General features: G+C 32.9%; 2 protein-coding genes across 3 annotated transcripts; one reads left to right on the forward strand and one right to left on the reverse strand.

Annotated features, from left to right (window-relative positions):
* Window positions 1-3668: 3668 nt before the first annotated feature.
* Window positions 3669-8129, reverse strand: LOC134265180 (enhancer of rudimentary homolog). The gene is made up of 4 exons (XM_062747432.1): window positions 8037-8129; window positions 5525-5612; window positions 4742-4862; window positions 3669-4649 (listed from the first exon to the last, which is right to left on the reverse strand). Exons 1-4 carry the CDS (start codon window positions 8037-8039, stop codon window positions 4556-4558), a joined length of 306 nt encoding a protein of 101 aa, XP_062603416.1. The 5' UTR covers window positions 8040-8129; the 3' UTR covers window positions 3669-4555.
* Window positions 8130-8580: 451 nt separating this feature from the next.
* On the forward strand, window positions 8581-17368 carry LOC134265186 (zinc transporter ZIP9-like). 2 transcript variants are annotated; one of them, XM_062747441.1, is made up of 7 exons: window positions 8581-8800; window positions 11171-11273; window positions 11384-11578; window positions 12598-12678; window positions 13459-13544; window positions 14386-14520; window positions 15501-17368. In XM_062747441.1, exons 1-7 carry the CDS (start codon window positions 8705-8707, stop codon window positions 15744-15746), a joined length of 942 nt encoding a protein of 313 aa, XP_062603425.1. In that variant the 5' UTR covers window positions 8581-8704; the 3' UTR covers window positions 15747-17368. The 2 variants fall into 2 exon arrangements, with proteins under 2 accessions (XP_062603425.1, XP_062603424.1); XM_062747440.1 differs by having other exon boundaries at window positions 8582-8800; window positions 12595-12678.
* Window positions 17369-17850: the final 482 nt, after the last annotated feature.

Genomic DNA, 17850 nt, shown 5'->3' on the forward strand with positions numbered 1-17850 from the left:
GAAAAATTGGCACTTTTCCATATAATCCTATACACCCTTCGGCCTGCGGCCTCAGGGTGTATGGAATACAACCCGGGGTAAATCCCCGTACACCCTTGATTGAACCTGGATAACTAATATTATAAAAGAAAAAGTAATAAATATATGCTCTTGAAATTTAAAACACAGAAATTTAATAATCTCTCCATCATATTTTTTGTATAAATCCTTTGTATGCATCGTATTTTGTATTACTCTATAAAAACAAGGAAATTTATGATTTTTATACGCCCGTCTTAAGACGGGACGTATTATGTTTTAGGCTTCGTGTCCGTCTGTCTGTCCGTCCGTCTGTTAGCTTTTGTCGTGTCCGGCTCATAACTTTAATACTATAAGGCCTAGAGTTATCAAACTTTGTCAGCTGATACATCTTGGGTAGAAGGTGTGTCGCGCACAAAAAGTAGGTCGCTCTGACCTATAATTAAAAAGTTATAGCCAAATATGAAAAAATCCTGTCCGGTCCATAACTAGAAAACTATTAGACTTAGAATCATCAAACTTGGCCAGATTATGCCTCTTAGGCAGAAGGTGTGTCGCGACCTATTTCAAGGTACTGTGACCTTTAAGTGGAATTAAAAAAAAAATGTTTTTTTTCTATTCATTTACACATTCAAAAAAATGTAAAACTATTGCACTAACCTTATTAGAAAAATGTTAAATCAAGAAAATACTTGTTTTTTTAGCATATACTTGACAGCAACCTATAACAAATATAATGTATGTTAGAGAAATTCCACCACTCCCATGAGTCTAATTATCAAGCACTGGTCAAGAAGAATTTTGATAACAGAAAATTGCATGTCAAATTAGAGAGAGAAATTAATGAGTTTAGTGTGAGGAGTAGCTGTAAGAGCATCGGTGCTATCCATATCCCTTGAGTATTGGGCCAAATGGGTAAGCCTGTTGGATTAAAAATAGCTCTTGTTGGCTAGCCGAAGTTTTAAAATGAATTTGATGAGAAGTAATTAAGACAAATTTGATATTGCATATTAAACCATTTTGATATTACATAATATTATGAACTTAAAAATTAATTTTATTGGGGTAGGGGTGGAATCTGCATGTCCATATGAATTGCATATTAACAATTAACTGTCTGACATTAAATCTGAAAAAAAAATCATTGATGTTTTATATGTTTTAAAAATGTTTTATGGTAGATAGTGCAGATCCAATAATCTTTTGGGAGTAATGAGTAGACAAGCATCCAGTTAAAGATTAATTAATGTGTTCAATGTAGGAAGGCTAGCTGCATGTCTCTTTCATTTCTTCAGAGCATGGTCTATCTGTATCCTTCGGGAATTAGACGGAAGAACTGTTGGTAAGTTTATATTTGATGGCCAGCCTTTTATTTCCAAAATTAATTAGGTATAGATTAAGTTGTGAAGACTAATTTGATATTGTTTAATATGATAGACAGTTGGCAAGGTATAGAATTCTATGAAGGATGCAATATTTGTTATAATTAATGCGTACACCACTGGAGATGGATAAACAAATTTTTTAAGGTGTGTAGAAATCATTGAAATCTTAAAATCAAGGTTGACATGATTTTCCTGCACTTTTAACTGTTTAAGATACATTGTAATTGTAATTTTTTGACGGGCGTATCATGCTGTGGCGTGGCACTTTATTTGGCATTTTGGGATGCCCCTCTGGAAACAAAGCAATAGAATTTTTTGGTTCTTAAATATAATGTGCTATATAATATTACTCATCATATATTATAGTTTAAAGAAAAAGTCTATTGTAGTGTTTGTATAAGTGCAAAAAATTGGCACTTTCCCTTATAATCCTATAGTGAGTAAATGTACACATATTTTGAGACTGTTCCTTAAAAATACCTGGCTGTAGATTTTACCCAAACTTGGCATGTACACTGAAGTCAATGAAAGTTATATATGGTATAAAAATAGTTCGTCTGTTGTAGTTTTCACACAATAAAACCCCAGTCTGTCCCCTTAAAAATGAAATACATCTTGTATAAATTATGTGTAAAATTTCCACCACTTGTAATGTTTTATTCAATTTTGAATAGACTTTTGTTTGATATTTTGATCAAAATTGTGCATGGAGGAATGTGTACTTGCAAGGAGCTTGTTTGATTTTTCAGCTGTAAATTGTATGGTGTTTTCAAATGAGAAATAAATATCTATTCAACATATTCTCTTCTGAATGTTTCAAAATTCATGGTGCCATTGACCTTGAAAAATATTCCAAAATGAAAATGGAATGGGATTGGTTAATTTTCTATTTGTGTCTTCAATACTTAGACTTGTTCAGTGTTGCATATGATGACTAAATTAAACCCTGATCCGATTCCAATGCTAGATTTGATATTGAACTTGGTATAGTAAAAGTTGATGGTACACAATGTAATATATTTGGTTGATAAACACATAAGTTTTCCTTTCAACTGCATAAATACTTTTAAAATTTTGAAGTCTGTTGGATGGGATGTTAAATGCTGCCAAGTGTCACAGATTGCAACTCCCTTGTCACATAAAAGATTTCTTTCCCTGGTTTTCGGAAAAGGGTACTCTCACTGGGGGTTGCAAGAGAAACCAAACATAGGAAATCAGAGATTACACAGCTCATGCACCTCAATGAATGTTGTCTTTAAGTAAGGCAAAGTCCCACAATTAACTAACATTCTAGAAGTTTACATCTCAAAATGCAAAATTTATGCAATTTTGATCTGATAGGGCTTGCAGTTACTTGGAAATAGACCTATCCAAAACCTTTAAACTAGTTGCCCATTAAGAAAATTTAATTCAGAATCTGAAGCAAGTTTGTGAGTGTTCATCCCTTGATGCATCATTTATGCAAATTTGGTTAATAGGTCTTATAGTTTCTTGGTGTTAAACTTGCACCCATAACATTTACCTAATCCATTATCTGGAGATTGTATGTGGGATCCAGCATCCAAAGCAAGTCTTAGACAGTCTATCAGTGTGCATCCTTAGATGTTTCATCCATGCATGTTTGGTCATCATAGGGCTCCGTTACTTGGAAATGGAACCTGAACCAAAATATTAACCTGTTCACTCGTCCAGAAAATATAGGTCAGATCCTGCATCCGAAGCAAGTCTGGTTGTATGCATCCTCCATGCAAGTTTGGTCATCATAGGGCTCATAGTTACTTGGAAAAAAAAACCTGCACCAGAAGTGTTAACCTGCTCCAAAAACATTAACCTGGCCATTCCTTTGCTGAAATTGCAGCATATGAAACCTCTGGTTCAATGAAACACACTGGAAGCATGTACCATGCACGTATGATCAATATAGGGCATAGAACTACTTACAAAGAAAAAAGCTCCAAAAACCTTAACCTGGAATGCCGATGCCAACTTTGTTGAGGTGAGCTTAAAACTCTCAAAACAGTTCATATAAACATAGTTTCCGCTGAAATATTGCTGACTCGGTGTTAAACATCAATCAATCAACCTCAAGCTTATCACGAAAGGACTCATGAATTTTATAGTGGGTGTAAGAGGGAGACAATCAACAGACCAGGTCCACTACTCATCTGAGCTGTACACCAATGAAAGATCTTGCCAGGCAGGCACACAAATAGTTTTGATTGAAATGCTTGCAAAATGTAAAGAAATAGGGAAAAAAACAAGTCATGAGCATGAAAAACTGAAATATTTATTTTCTACAAACTTCTTTCAAAATCAATCTGCCTTATGAAATGAAAATCTAGTCAATACAATCTCTCACAAATTTATCAAAAAAACCTAATATGGAAACCCTAGGTATATATATACATGTATTTTGTACTTGACACAATAAATCAAAATATTTTTTCAGCAAAAGTACAACTTTCTGAATCAGTCAATCATGATGAAAACATTGCCCCAATTTTTATACAAATATTAAAAATAAGGGCTCTGATCTCAAAATCTTCAAAGTGAGATTGGACCTATGTCAAAAATAATATTTATGTAAATTTTGAAGAAGAAAAAAAAGATAGTTAAACAATATTTTCAACAATTTTGTGAAACTTGTATATGTGAAATAAAAATCCAGAGATCAAATTGCAGCTTTAACTCTTACACAGACATGATATACATGTATGTTCAAAATTTTCAAATTTTTTTTTCATGCATACTTAAAAACTGAGCAAAATTTTATAAACTGCATACCAATTGTCATAAATTAGAGGCCATGTTATTGAAAATAAACTTCTGGGGTACAGGTTTACTTTGATTGCTATTTTTTTAAACAATTGTACAAGTCACGCTACTGCAACAACCAGTCATACTCAAATCTGACAAAATTCTTTCACAAACTAAAAAAACTTTTCTTTCTACATTTATAAATGGATAAACATAAAACTAAGTCATGAACAATAATGCTACATAGTGGTACTTGTAAAACCAACAATGGATGTTAAACAACTGTTACTGTAGCTGCAACAACATAGTACAATGTACGTATCTCATGAATATGAATGTATGATGAAACGGGAATATGAAAAGTCAATGTTCTCTTCTCCACCTTCCTTGTAGAGCTAACGGCCTGCCTGTTTTCTCAGCATGATGTAGATCTTTTCCTTTAGCCAGTCTTTGTTGTGGGGAGCATAACTTCCCTGGTTTTTCTGGTAGCTGTTAAGAGTAAACAATTTTGTAGATACATTCATGTATTTGATAAACAATTAAATTGGTTAAATAATGTTTGTAACACAATTTCCACTTACACCAGACAGCTTAGGTCTGTCAGCTGATCCACAAAATCAAACAGCTGGGAAATGTCATAAGTAATGGAGGGACAGTCAGGATTCTGCCTCTTCAGATGTTCCTCATAAATCTTACAGATTCCTGGATAAAATACATCAAAAGTAAATCTTACAGATTCCTGGATAAAATACATCAAAAGTAAATCTTACAGATTCCTGGATAAAATACATCAAAAGTAAATCTTACAGATTCCTAGATAAAATACCTCAAAAATAAATCTTACAGATTCCTAGATAAAATACATCAAAAATCTTACAGATTCCTGGATAAAATACATCATAAATAAATCTTACAGATTCCTGGATAAAATATATCAAAAATAAATCTTACAGATTCCTTGATAAAAATACATCAAAAGTAAATCTTACAGATTCCTGGATAAAACAGATTGATAAAACTGATTGAAGAGAATTTAAAAGGTTTCTCTCTATTCCCAATACTGTAAACCAACTTTTTTTCACATGTGAGAAATTTTCGTGAGGTTCACAAGAGCATGGTCATGGCTATTAGTTCTCGCTGCTAACCAGTCCTTAAAGTCTCTGTGTCTATTAAAAACATATTCAATAAGGCTTGATCGCAAAAATTAATTGTCGCAACCTAGTTTACCCCCGGTAAATTGCGAAATAAAGTTGTCAGGAATAAAAGTTGGTTTACAGTAAATGGTAAATTTAACCTTAACCTCTTTATGGGTAAAACCATTCAATAATTCTTGTATATATCTTAAAACTGGAGAGAGTCCAAACCTTCTAAGCACTCGTTGAGGGACTCGTAGTCGGAGTATGTCCTTGTATCAGGTCGAGGATTTGGCTGCACTAGTAGAATTGTGTGAGACTGTAAAGAGTAAAATATACATAAAGGTAACACTTTGTCTACATAATAATGAAATTATATAGATTCTAAAGACTGTTAAACATAATATTTGGGAATCTTACAAGTGAGCCAAGTTTTCTATAATCCCAGTCTATTGCAGGATCAATTTACAAATCATAGGATACCTATACAAAAAAATATTAATAATCTAAAGCTGCTACTGGTGTAGCATTAAGATTTATAATTTATAAAATTTTAGTCAACATTTTGTTCAATTTTTCTTAGCTTTCCTTGGGTTTGTTATACCCAAGTTAAATGGGATACTTATTTATCCCATTTGGGTAATTGATTCCAATCTGGTAAAATCAATCTTGAATAGATGAGAGGTTTAAAATGGCCTTGGACATCTTGTGTAATCAGAGCCTTCAAGTATATTATATAAAATAAAACATGATAAAGAATGCATGGATTTTTTCTGTCTAGGGCTTTATTTGCAACAGGAGATATAAATATATAAAGATTTGAAACTCCACTATTCACTTCCATGTATCACTGGTACCTAAAATTTGTAATGCTGTTGTATATTACTCATCATTAGGTTCAATTAATTTCATTATATATGGGTGTATGGTTCCTTGGTAACAATTCTAAATTATAATTTGATTATAAGAAGCAAACTTAGCAGTTTAAAGATATAATTGGTCTAAAGTTGGCAAAATCTCTTGAGATTTTCAGATATCTCTGACCACCTTTTGTTATATCAGAATGATTTTCTTATTGTTCTTACATTAAATGCAAAAAAAAAAAAAAAAAAAAAAAAAAGCACTGTTTCTTAATTTTTAACTCCATGTTTTTCAAAATACCATCTCAAAATTCTTAACATATACGGTAACTATTTCACACAACAAAACTTTCTTCATTACTGTTGTTTAATCATTCTCCTGGGCCTGATACTAAGACCAACAAAAGTTCGCCTATTCACACTGCAGTTTTGGGTGGAAAGATAATTCGGTCTAATGCACTTTGTGCAAATAGAGGTCCAAGGAGTTTTTTCTTTTTTTTTTGGAAATTGAGCTTTTGTGAATTTGAAGAATTTGAAAAAATAAATCCAGAAGCGAGCACAATAAATACACTTTTTTTTTTCAAGGGTGGCAATGTAGCTCTCAGGTCATCCATCTTAATTTATCAGTTCAACGAGATATAGACTCAATTAAGACCTAACTCAATTCCCATGCTGATTTTATCCAACACTATACCAATAACCGGAAGTTTGTATATCCAATCTAATGTCTTAAAATGTTGTAATGTAATTTTTGAGGTATAAATGAGTGGTTTACAATAAAGAGACTTGATCAAAGATGTCTGCAATGCTATATTTGAAAAGAAAAAAAAAATCTCTAGAAGCGAACCATATATTTTTGAAGTAGATTAAGACTAATAAATTGTTAAATTACTGGCTTGAAGTGGGGGTGGCTGAAATTGAGTTGGGTACCACTACCTTGTAGTAAAAAAATAAATAGGGATGCCCTGTATCCGAAACAAGTGCCTGCGACCTGGCATCTTACAGAAACAAGTTTTTCTATTGACATATAAAAACAAATGGTCTATAGCATGTACGGGCTTTTTACTATAGTCCATTTGAGTCATTCTATAGCTTGTTTTGGGATATTCTATCCTGTTAAGGAAATTGTAGATAGAATGTTCTATCGTTAAAATGATATTGTCCTACGGACCCTGTTTAACGATAGAATTCGTTCCGTGTATTTGTAATGTAGCAAAACAATCATGGGCGATAACTCGTACTCACTATAACTCAGTGCATTTCCTAGGAACAATCTAGAGAGTTCCGAATGTAAACATGGCAGGTAAATTTGAAGCGAGAGAAAAACGTTGAGAAAATTAATTGGATTTTCGTCTTTAGATGGATTATTTTCTGGGATAAAAGGCATAAGCAATCTCAAAAAGGTTTGTTTTGATTAATTTGGTAGTTATTTCCAGTGCAAATCTTTTTATATTCTTCAAAATCGTTTTGGAGCAGATCCGCTCCAATTTGCTACATTGCAAGTATAAGGGATGTATTCTAACTGTGGTGAGGGCTTGTACCGAGACAGTTAGATCATTCTAACAATGGAAATTGATCCAAACCTTACCTGTCAATGTGCTATTTATGCATCAAGAAGTAAGCGTGATTAAAAGCTAAATAAGATACTTTTGGTAACTAAATAAAGCTATGAAGTAGCTCAAGCTACACAGTTAAATGTGCTAATTGTACTAGACCTGTAAACGTAAGAACCACATTTAGCTTCAGCAAGAAGAGGCATGAGAATTTTGTTGTTGTTGAAAAATGCAACCGGTATTTCAAGAATAAACAGGATATTGTGATATTTTACATTATTACAACACTTATTTCAAGGCATATTTGCTTTCATAGTAAAGATGTATTACCATTGTGACTTCTAGATCTTTAGATTTTCAAGATGAGATGCAACCACACGCAGCTAAACTAGTCCTGGAAGTAAAGGGGACCAGTTTCGTTACGATTGTACATACTCGGACATTTTCATATTCGAGAAACGATTTTGTATGAAAAGCCTCGAGAAGCTACGAAGATAAACCAAATATTTACATAAATGGAATAAAAAAATAAAATTGGAAAAATGAAAGATGTTGAAAGTTTTGAAAAGATGATTAAATTGAAATTAATATTAAATAACTTTTAAAAAATAATTTAAAATAGTAACTCACACTTAAAATTATTCGTACATCGTACATCACGTAAATCGTAGAAAGGCTTAAAGAGCTAGCCTGAAATTTATGTAACATGCCTATAGAGCGTGTTAGTGATTAAAAAAAAATCTTATTAAGCTCACCATATGTTCCTAACAATCATAACGTTTGTCTGAAATGAATGTTGAAATTTCCGACTAAAGTATGTACAACTCTTCCCTTTTTCGAAAATTAATCATTTATGCGTTTTACGATACGAAGAAAACATAGCTGGTTTTATAGTATATTACAAACATTGATCCATGTAGTCGTCGACATGTAAAATTTTACAGCTGTTATTGCCTGCTTTCTACCAAGGTTTTCTTGGATCAGAATTGATTGGCATCATGGACGATCTGTGGACCCTTATATTGCTATCACTAGCAATGTTAATTGGCTGTTATGTAGCGGGAATGATTCCACTCTCCATAACTTTGTCAGAGGTATTGTCCATTTACACTTATAGTGTGTAATACATCCAAGTCTAGTAAAATCAGTACAATTCAATCAGTTTATTTGTCAAATTAATGGGCAAAGAGAAGACACAATGTAAACACTCTTGTATAAATTTAATACAATAATATACATTGAGCTACCTAGTCAGGTCCAGCACAATACCCTGATAATTAAGGTACCCTCGAGTGCCCAGTAGTCTAGTTAGAATAATCTAACTGTGTCTCGGTACAGGCCCTCACCACAGTTAGAATACGTCCCATATACTTGCAATGTAGCAAATCGGAGCGGATCCGCTCCAAAACGATTTTGAAGGATATAAAATGATTTGCACTGGGAATAACTACCAAAATACTCAAAACAAACCTTCTTGAGATTGCTTATGCCTTTTATCCCAAAAAATAATCCATATAAATACGAAAATCCAATTAATTTTCTCCACGTTTTTCTCTCGCTTCAAAATTACCTGCCATGTTTACATTCGGAACTCTCTAGATTGTTCCTAGTAAATGCACTATGCGAGTTATCACCCGTGTTTCTTTCTGCTACATTACGAATACACGGAACGAATTCTATCGTTAAACCGGGTCCGTAGGACAATATCATTTTAACGATAGAACATTCTATCTACCAGTAGTCGTGCTCTTACGAGAGTATCAGTGCTTAGTACAATTTAAATAAAAATTATGGTTACTTCATCTGATATTTTAACTTACCGTGTAAGAAGAAGGTACAGTTTGAGCTTTATTGTGCCCTAAAAATTTAATGTTCGTCAAAGGTTATGAAATTGGCTTTAACAAAAGTTGAGTTGATGAAGATAAATCATGGAAGAATATGGCATGAAGGAGGACCTTTCTGGAAATATGACGTCATTAATTTGGTCCATTTCTAAGTTTAATGCAGAAAAGCCTCAAAATGACTCATTTTTGTGCTAATTTTTCTTTAGAAAATAGTGTCTGCCACTGTCGCCCACTTTAAATTTTTGGATATTTATGTAAACTGCTATGAAAAATCACATATCTCAAAATCTTTCTGGGCGACTGTGGCAGAGTATGTTTTCAAGACAATTCCACTGAAAATTGATGTCTTCTGCAACTTTTTAAGAGAATACAGGAAAATGCACAAGTTAATGACGTCACAATTAGCATTAAGGAGGTTATATGAGAGAAACGATTTGTATATTCTTATTATAGGGGATATCTATGATTCAGAAAGAATGAATTCTGATTTCTTATATCACTTTCATATTTTAGAAAAATATCGGGCTTAATTTGTATTGAAACTGTACCTTCTTCTTTCTAATTATCTTGTTATTAAAATATTTCTAAGCGCTTTATTTATTTTAACATCGGGGCACAAAACAAGTGAGTTTTACGTCCGCCATATTTGTTTTGGTCCAGTAGTCGTGCGCTTGAATGTAGCAGCAAATATAGGTCCAAGAAAAATGAAAACAAAATAAAAACAGATTCTTCAAGGATCAATTCAATAATTTTAAGAATTTATTTGATTTAATTAGGTTTACGATTGTTTTTCTAAAATAAGTCATAAGTTTTTCATCACTCTTTATTTACACGTATTTCTACGTAATAATTACGTATTTCAGTATAAGGACTATAGCAATTTTATGAAGTCATCTTTTAAAATTCTTGACAAAAGAAAAAAAAAATAAAATACCCAGTGACCATCTGACACATATGATTATGCTAATTAGCCATGTGCTCGCCATGTCCATAGGTGGCGCTTCCGTGCAGGTAGAGTATATATTTAGAAACTTTAAAAAGAGTATCAGCAAAATGGTGGTTTTTATTGATGCTCAATTAGACATGTTTATTTGATTAATTAATAAATGTTTCCACTGCATATTTAACTTTTTGTTTTGAGAGTAGGCACTACCTACTCTCTTCTTTGAAAATCAGTTGTTTGTGACGTAATATCATAGCACGTGACCAACTTTTGACAACAAACAAAATGGTGCACGACTACTGGGTACGCACGACTATAGGACCTTCGACCATATATACTTTGATAAAGCTATATAGCTTTATCAAGCTACATAACTTTATCAGGGTATTGATCTGGACCTGTTAGTTTGAAGTACCTACCAGGTCTAGTCCAAAGTTTTCTAGCTACGTAGCTACTTATAGCTACCTAGGTATTTAAACCTAGATAGCTGTTTTAACAACCTTTTGCTTTATATGCATTTTTTGGCCAAATGCACAAAGTGAGCAATATGGTTAGCACCAAAGTCCTTAATACAGTCACAGTGATGACGAAAACGACAAAAAAATTGGGAAAATATGATTACTTTATAATTCATTTGCAGAAAAACAACATCCAGTATCATTTAATGAATATTTTAGGACAAACTGAAGTCAGTGACAATATTTGGTGCTGGACTACTTGTTGGAACAGCATTAGCTGTTATAATTCCAGAGGGAATCAATGCCATGTACACTTCAGGGGGTATGTGAAAATGAAAATTGAATTAAAAGTGCTTTTCAATTAATTTTTTGCACTTATCTAAGTTTACTTCTTTTTTCACTTGAAAAATGATTTTATTAATTGTTTTCTAGACCATGGTCATGCTCATCACCATGAATCCAGTTCAAAGGAAACAGAGAAACATAGTGCTACAGAGCATGGTCACCATGAACATCATCACAGCACAGCCGATGTGCACTCTCTTATTGGAATCACTCTGGTTGCAGGATTTATATTTATGCTGATTGTGGATCAGATAGGAGGAGCTCATGCTCATGCACCGGCAGGTACTGATAATACTCTGTAATACTGCATGCCAAGGAATGTTACTGACACAGGGATTTTCCATAACATATTGGGAATGGGGCAGCAGTCTTAGAAATTGGGATTTTTATGACTACTGTATACAGGGTTATTTTCGCCCCGTGTTATTTTTGCCCTTCCACACTTGCAAACAATTTTGCCCAGTTTTAAATTCACCCTTTCAGAGTTTTGTTTAAGACATATTACTGTATTATGTGAATTCACACCGTTTTAAATTTGCCCTAAAGAGGGAAGGGCGAAAGGGGCAAAAATAAAAAGGGGGCGAAAATTTCCCTGTATACAGTATTTATGAAAAATTAGGAAACTTTAATGTGCTGTTGTAAGACTAAAATTCTACAAGTTTGTCTACCACTGTTAGCACAGAGCTCACAAAATGATACCCCACTCTTCATATGATTATAATGGCAAAGTCCATGTTTTGCTTTGGGAGACCCAAAATGAGTGTCAGATCAAAAAGTAAAATAGGAGGTGCACTGTGGCACTATGTTTAAAAGAAACTTTGAAAGTTTCATTTAATTTTATTCAGTGGTATAAGAGGAATTGCAGATAAGAGATGGATATCCTTCAGTATCATAGAAAGAGTGGCAGTGTCCATGTTTTGCTATGGGAAACCCAAAATATGTGTTAGATCAAAAAGTGAAAAATAAAGAAGATGCACAATTTCACTTTGTAATAAAGATTCTATGAACGTTTCATTCGATGGTACAGTGTATTAGAGGAGATGTGGATAAGAGATGGGTACCCCAAAGCCTAATGGACAGGTTACAGACTGACAGACAGAAACCTTTGAAAGCGGGGGGTACATGTATAATAACACACAACATAGTTCATTGTTGTCGATTTTACAATTAAATCACTTTGTATCACCTTGGAGGGATAATTCATGGAATATCAAAATTTAATGCATTCGTTTATTGTAAAAGATAGAAAATAAAATTAAGTAAATAGTTCTGTTAAACTTGTATATGTTTTTTTTAAGCAGATGCAGAAGCAGGACAAACTACTCTTCAACAAAACAGAAACAGAATCACAGCTACTCTAGGATTGGTTGTTCATGCTGCAGGTAAGAATAACACCTGGGATTAATTGGTCATGATGCAGATAAAAGTAACAGTCACAGATACTCTTATGATAGTTGTTCCTGCTATAGGTAAAGATTACAGACACCCTACAATAGTTGTTGATGCTATAGGTAAAGATTACAGTCACCCTAGTTGTTCATGTTATTGATAAAAATTACAGACATCCTAGTTGTTCATGCTATTGATAAAGATTACAGACACCCTAGTTGTTCATGCTATAGGTAAAGATTACAGACATCCCAGTTGTTCATGCAATAGATAAAGATTACAGACACCCTAGTTTTTCATTCTATAGGTAAAGATTACAGACACCCTAGCTGTTCATTCTATATGTAAAGCTTACAGACACCCAAGTTGTTCATACTATAGGTTAAGATTACAGACACCCTAGTTGTTCCTGCTATAGATAAAGATTACAGACATCACAGAGAAGAAACACAGCTACACTTTGATTACTCAATAATGTTGCAAGCAAACTGGAAATTTGTTACTTTAAATAGTTTCATTTGATTAACAGATCATGCAGATATAATATAATATTAATACCTTGACTGTAGATCTTTTGATGTATTCAATTTTTATCCGTCTTTGTACAAGGATGGTAGTTATATTGTTTTCATCTGTTCGTATTTCACAGCTTTTTGGTCATAGATATTTAACTAAATTAGATCATTGGCATAGATTTCATGTTAGGTAGATGGTATATCCTCATTAAGATTTTTCATTAAGACCGGAGACTAATTATGACATGTTTGTTTCAGCTGACGGCATAGCTTTAGGAGCAGCCACAGTTCTGGCTCACACTCATCTTACAATGATCGTCTTCATAGCCATTATGCTGCATAAGGTAGGCTATTAATACTCCAACATAGGTACAGTACTAACTTTAAATTGAATTTTCTTTTTGAAATATGTAGTACATAAAGTCTTTTCCATCTATTAAGAGGTAATATAAAAATTTAGAATTTAAATATGAGAACAGTCTATGCGTTACACTATATATCTTTAATAAACATCATTTAATTAAGTAAATGTACCAGATTGAGAATTTTCTGAAATGAGAGCAAAATTTGGAAAGAGTTCAATGATAGGGAAAGTTGAGGTCGGAAAATTATAACACCGATACAATTGAGTTTTTTTTTACATCAGTCAGGGTACGAATTAATAAATACATGTACAAAACAAAGCATACTGCATTTGAAGTCAAAGTCAGAAAAAAATCTCACAGATGAATTGCTGCCACCCTGTGTGCCACTGTCTGAAATTTTAATATAAAATGTCAAACTTCAAAAATGATATAAACACATAATACTGCAGGAGCTTCCTTTTCAAAAGCTAATGTAAATGGTGATTCTTGGTCAGATGGAAGATGGAAGGATATAACAAACATGGCAACACTATACTTTACTCTCAACATATTTTATTGAATAATTCAATAAGGATTGGGCAACAGGCAAGGCCTATGTACACCCTCTCCTTGATGCATAAGCCATGATATTCAATATGGATTAAAAGGATTGCAACTTGACCAGGACTAAAAAATATCTTGATAATGATTGTGAATAGCTCTCGCTGAATTTAAACAATATGTTGCTTTGCTTTATATGAATTAAATTTACAATAGCCAATAGAGAAATTAAGACAAGAAAGAATAAGTTAGTACAGCATGACTTATGTGTTAATTTCAGATGCCAGCAGCCTTTGGACTTGTCTCATTTCTACTTCATGAAGGCTTCGACAGAAATCGGATCAGGAAGCACCTGTTTGTTTTTGCTGTGGCAGCTCCTTTTCTAGCCATTGTTACTTATATCATTTTAAGTCAGGTGAGATTTCAAATTATTATATTAAACAATACAGCACTCACAGAGGATACACACTATAATATACAATTATTGCTGTTTTTGAGGTCAATACAATGATTTAGCCATCTGAGGAGTACAATATTCACCGAGCCCGGAGGGCGAGGTGAATATTGTACTTCGAAGATGGCTAAATCATTGTATTGACCTCAAAAACAGCAATAATTGTTTTATTATATGATTCACTGATAAAATGATAAAGCCCATTACTTGTTTGCATTTAATTAAGTCCTAGCCAAATACAAAAGAGAAGCAGAATTAAAATGTAAATAAGCCTTACCAATCGTATCAATTTGAAGTTTTTTATCAATTTTAGTTGCCATGAATAAAAAATATAATGTCATTTTTTCTATAGTATAGATTTTCAAAGGAAGGAATATTATCAGGGAAAACAGTAAAAATTGTTATCAAGGAAAACAGTAAAAATTGTTGTTCAGTAAAAGTGTTGAAGGGGTGTCCCTGCATCCCCTCTTACCACCATCACCCAAAAATATGTATTCGCTTATGATTTGTTCACTTGGAAAAAAAAGTCATAGTCGTTTAAATAGATTTCCAAAACAATTTGTATCAATTTGGAATTTCCCGATCTATTTTTAGATCAATGTAGAGGAAATAAATCCTTGTATTGACCTGGAACGTCACTTGCAGGTCAATACAACGTAGTATTTCTCTAACATAGTTGGATCTCAGCCAATCAGAGAGATGGAAAATATTCAATCATATAATAAAGGGAAATATTCATTTTCGAAACAATATGAATATTTCTGTTTTAATAATCTGGCTGCTCTCCTGTACTTGAAAGTAAAAGCATTTAATTATTTGGATTAATTTGAATTTTAAAATACTGATGAGTATATTTAGGCTGTATCTCCTTGAAAAGAAATATAATTCATCATGAAATTGTGAATTGCACACTAAATAGTAAGCTTTATTTCAAATTGCAGAGAAGTATAGAATCACTGAATGATACAAAAACAACGGGGATAGCCATGTTATTTAGTGCCGGGACTTTTCTGTATGTGGCCACAGTTCATGTCCTTCCAGAGGTGTCTTCATCAAAAACTCAACACAGTAATCCTGATGGCAGTGTTGTCATCCACGAACATAAAGGATTCAGGAGTAAAGATCTGGTGGCCATCATTGTAGGAGCAGTGCTGCCTGTGATTTTATCTATAGGTCATAAACATTAGGCTGTGATTGGACTAAGATATTTTTATTATTAACTCTTATCAGAGGCTGTGTATAATTTAAGGGTAAGTTGTTGGGTATGCCATTGATCATTGTATTTGGGTAGGCATTAGGAAAGGTAATACCAGTGAATATTAAGTTTCTGAAACTTGTATAAATATACTGTAGATCACTTAATTTTCGCGACACCTTATTTTCGCGAGATAGTCATTGACTCTTTATCAGCAAGACAAAATTTTCACGAATTGTGTTTGTTGCTCTATATAATCTTAAGGAATTTTATTATATGGACAATGAAATTTTCGCGAGTATACCGTCTCGCGTAATTACGCGAAAATAAAGTTCTCGCGAATAAAAAGTGATTTACAGTACACTGCAGAGTCAAATTTAACCATTTACAAAAAAGAATTATTTGGCTCACTGACACATAATTTTTCTTTCTTTCTTGTAAAAATTTTACGATTTGTTGAATGATTGTCATTAAATGTTGTTATTTGATTTTAGATAGAAATGTACGAAATGGGTGTATTTTATAATAATTGTACATGTACATGTAATTGTAATGTGCATTGCTTTGTGTAGATGGTACTGATATATTTTACTGGATCTATGAATGATAATTATATATTAAGACAATGATGAATGTCATGCAGCTGTCCTTTGGTATCTTGAAAAGTTTTTCCCCAAATCCCATGGACCTCGAGATAATGAAGTTTGGCTGTAACTCTGCATTCTGTAAGTGTGGGTGATTGCAACGTGCTTAACATTAAGTCATTCTGGTGCTTTTTTAATTAGTTTTAGTAAATCTTGCTGTAAAATAATGCGGTATTGTGGTTTGATTCCAGAAATTTGCATTAATATTTTTCTGTTCTCTTAGATATACATTATTTGCTCATTAACTTTTTCAGTGTGTGAAAACTATAAGTAAGAATCAAGATTATGATCTATGTGTGACATAAACACATTTTAAACTTCATTTTATGTACTTGTTTATTTGAACTTCATAAAATATAGGCAAGTGTCTGAAAGTAAGGTTTGCTGAAATGTCTCATATAGAATATTTATTATCAAATTATTTATGATGTAAATGTCTTATAAATATGTGTGTTTTAAAGAAGATTCTTGATAATCAGTGATTATGTTATAACAAATGTAGCCTATATCCTATACATAGGTTTAAAACCAAGACTTGTGTAAATTGGCTTTAATAACACACTGAGAATTTAATTTAAGGATTTATACATTCCTGTTACATGTCTTTGAAAGCTATATTTATATTAGGTTAGCCAGTACACCTTTTGTCTTGTTCAGTAAACTCTCTTCTGTCCTAATGATCATTTTGATTTAAGAGAAGATATATTTAAGATATTCAAGAACTTTCATTGATGCAAGATACGTTTAGAAATGATAAGCTTATAGTATATTTAAAATATTTGTATTTCTTTGTCAAATACCATATCACAAGTGTTCCCTATAATTCTCATGGATCACATGGAATATTTTCCTAGTCTTGTGGAAGAAATTGTGATACAGTGATGAATGTTTTTGTTAAATTAATGTAATAATTTGTAAAAATTCCCTTGCATGTCATGACTGACTTCATAAAGTATGTATGTTACCAAAATACAGCTTTGAATTCTTTGCTGAGGAAAATCACACTTGTAGTAGTGCTGAGGATGTCAGAGGTTAACTCTGGGAAATTTTGTTGTGCCTAGCTTTCATTGAAGAAGGATATGGAGATAACAAACAGTATTCAATCTCAAAGTCCATAAAACAATGCAAAATAAAAGCAGAGCAAACAGGGACCTCTGAAACATCAGAGGTGGGATCAGGTGCCATGGAGGAGTGAGCATCCCCTGCTGACTGGTCACACTCGCCGTGTGCTCATTGTTATGATCGTGAAATAATGGAAAAATCCGTCGTCAATTCAGTGTATAAATAATGGACTAACAATTCGTATGAAAAACGTCAGTCAGCATTTGACTCAATGATAAATTGTATCTGCTGACAAGGTCATTGTATCGACCATAGAACTTTAAAAAATTATGACTTTAAACGAGACTCCAGATATACTTGTTTAATCAACTTGCTTGTCAGTAATTTACC

The sequence above is a fragment of the Saccostrea cucullata genome, unplaced genomic scaffold (assembly GCF_032062105.1).
Source record: "Saccostrea cucullata isolate Sc308-1 unplaced genomic scaffold, CSIRO_AGI_Scuc_v1 ctg890, whole genome shotgun sequence".
Taxonomy (NCBI): Eukaryota; Metazoa; Mollusca; class Bivalvia; order Ostreida; family Ostreidae; genus Saccostrea; species Saccostrea cuccullata.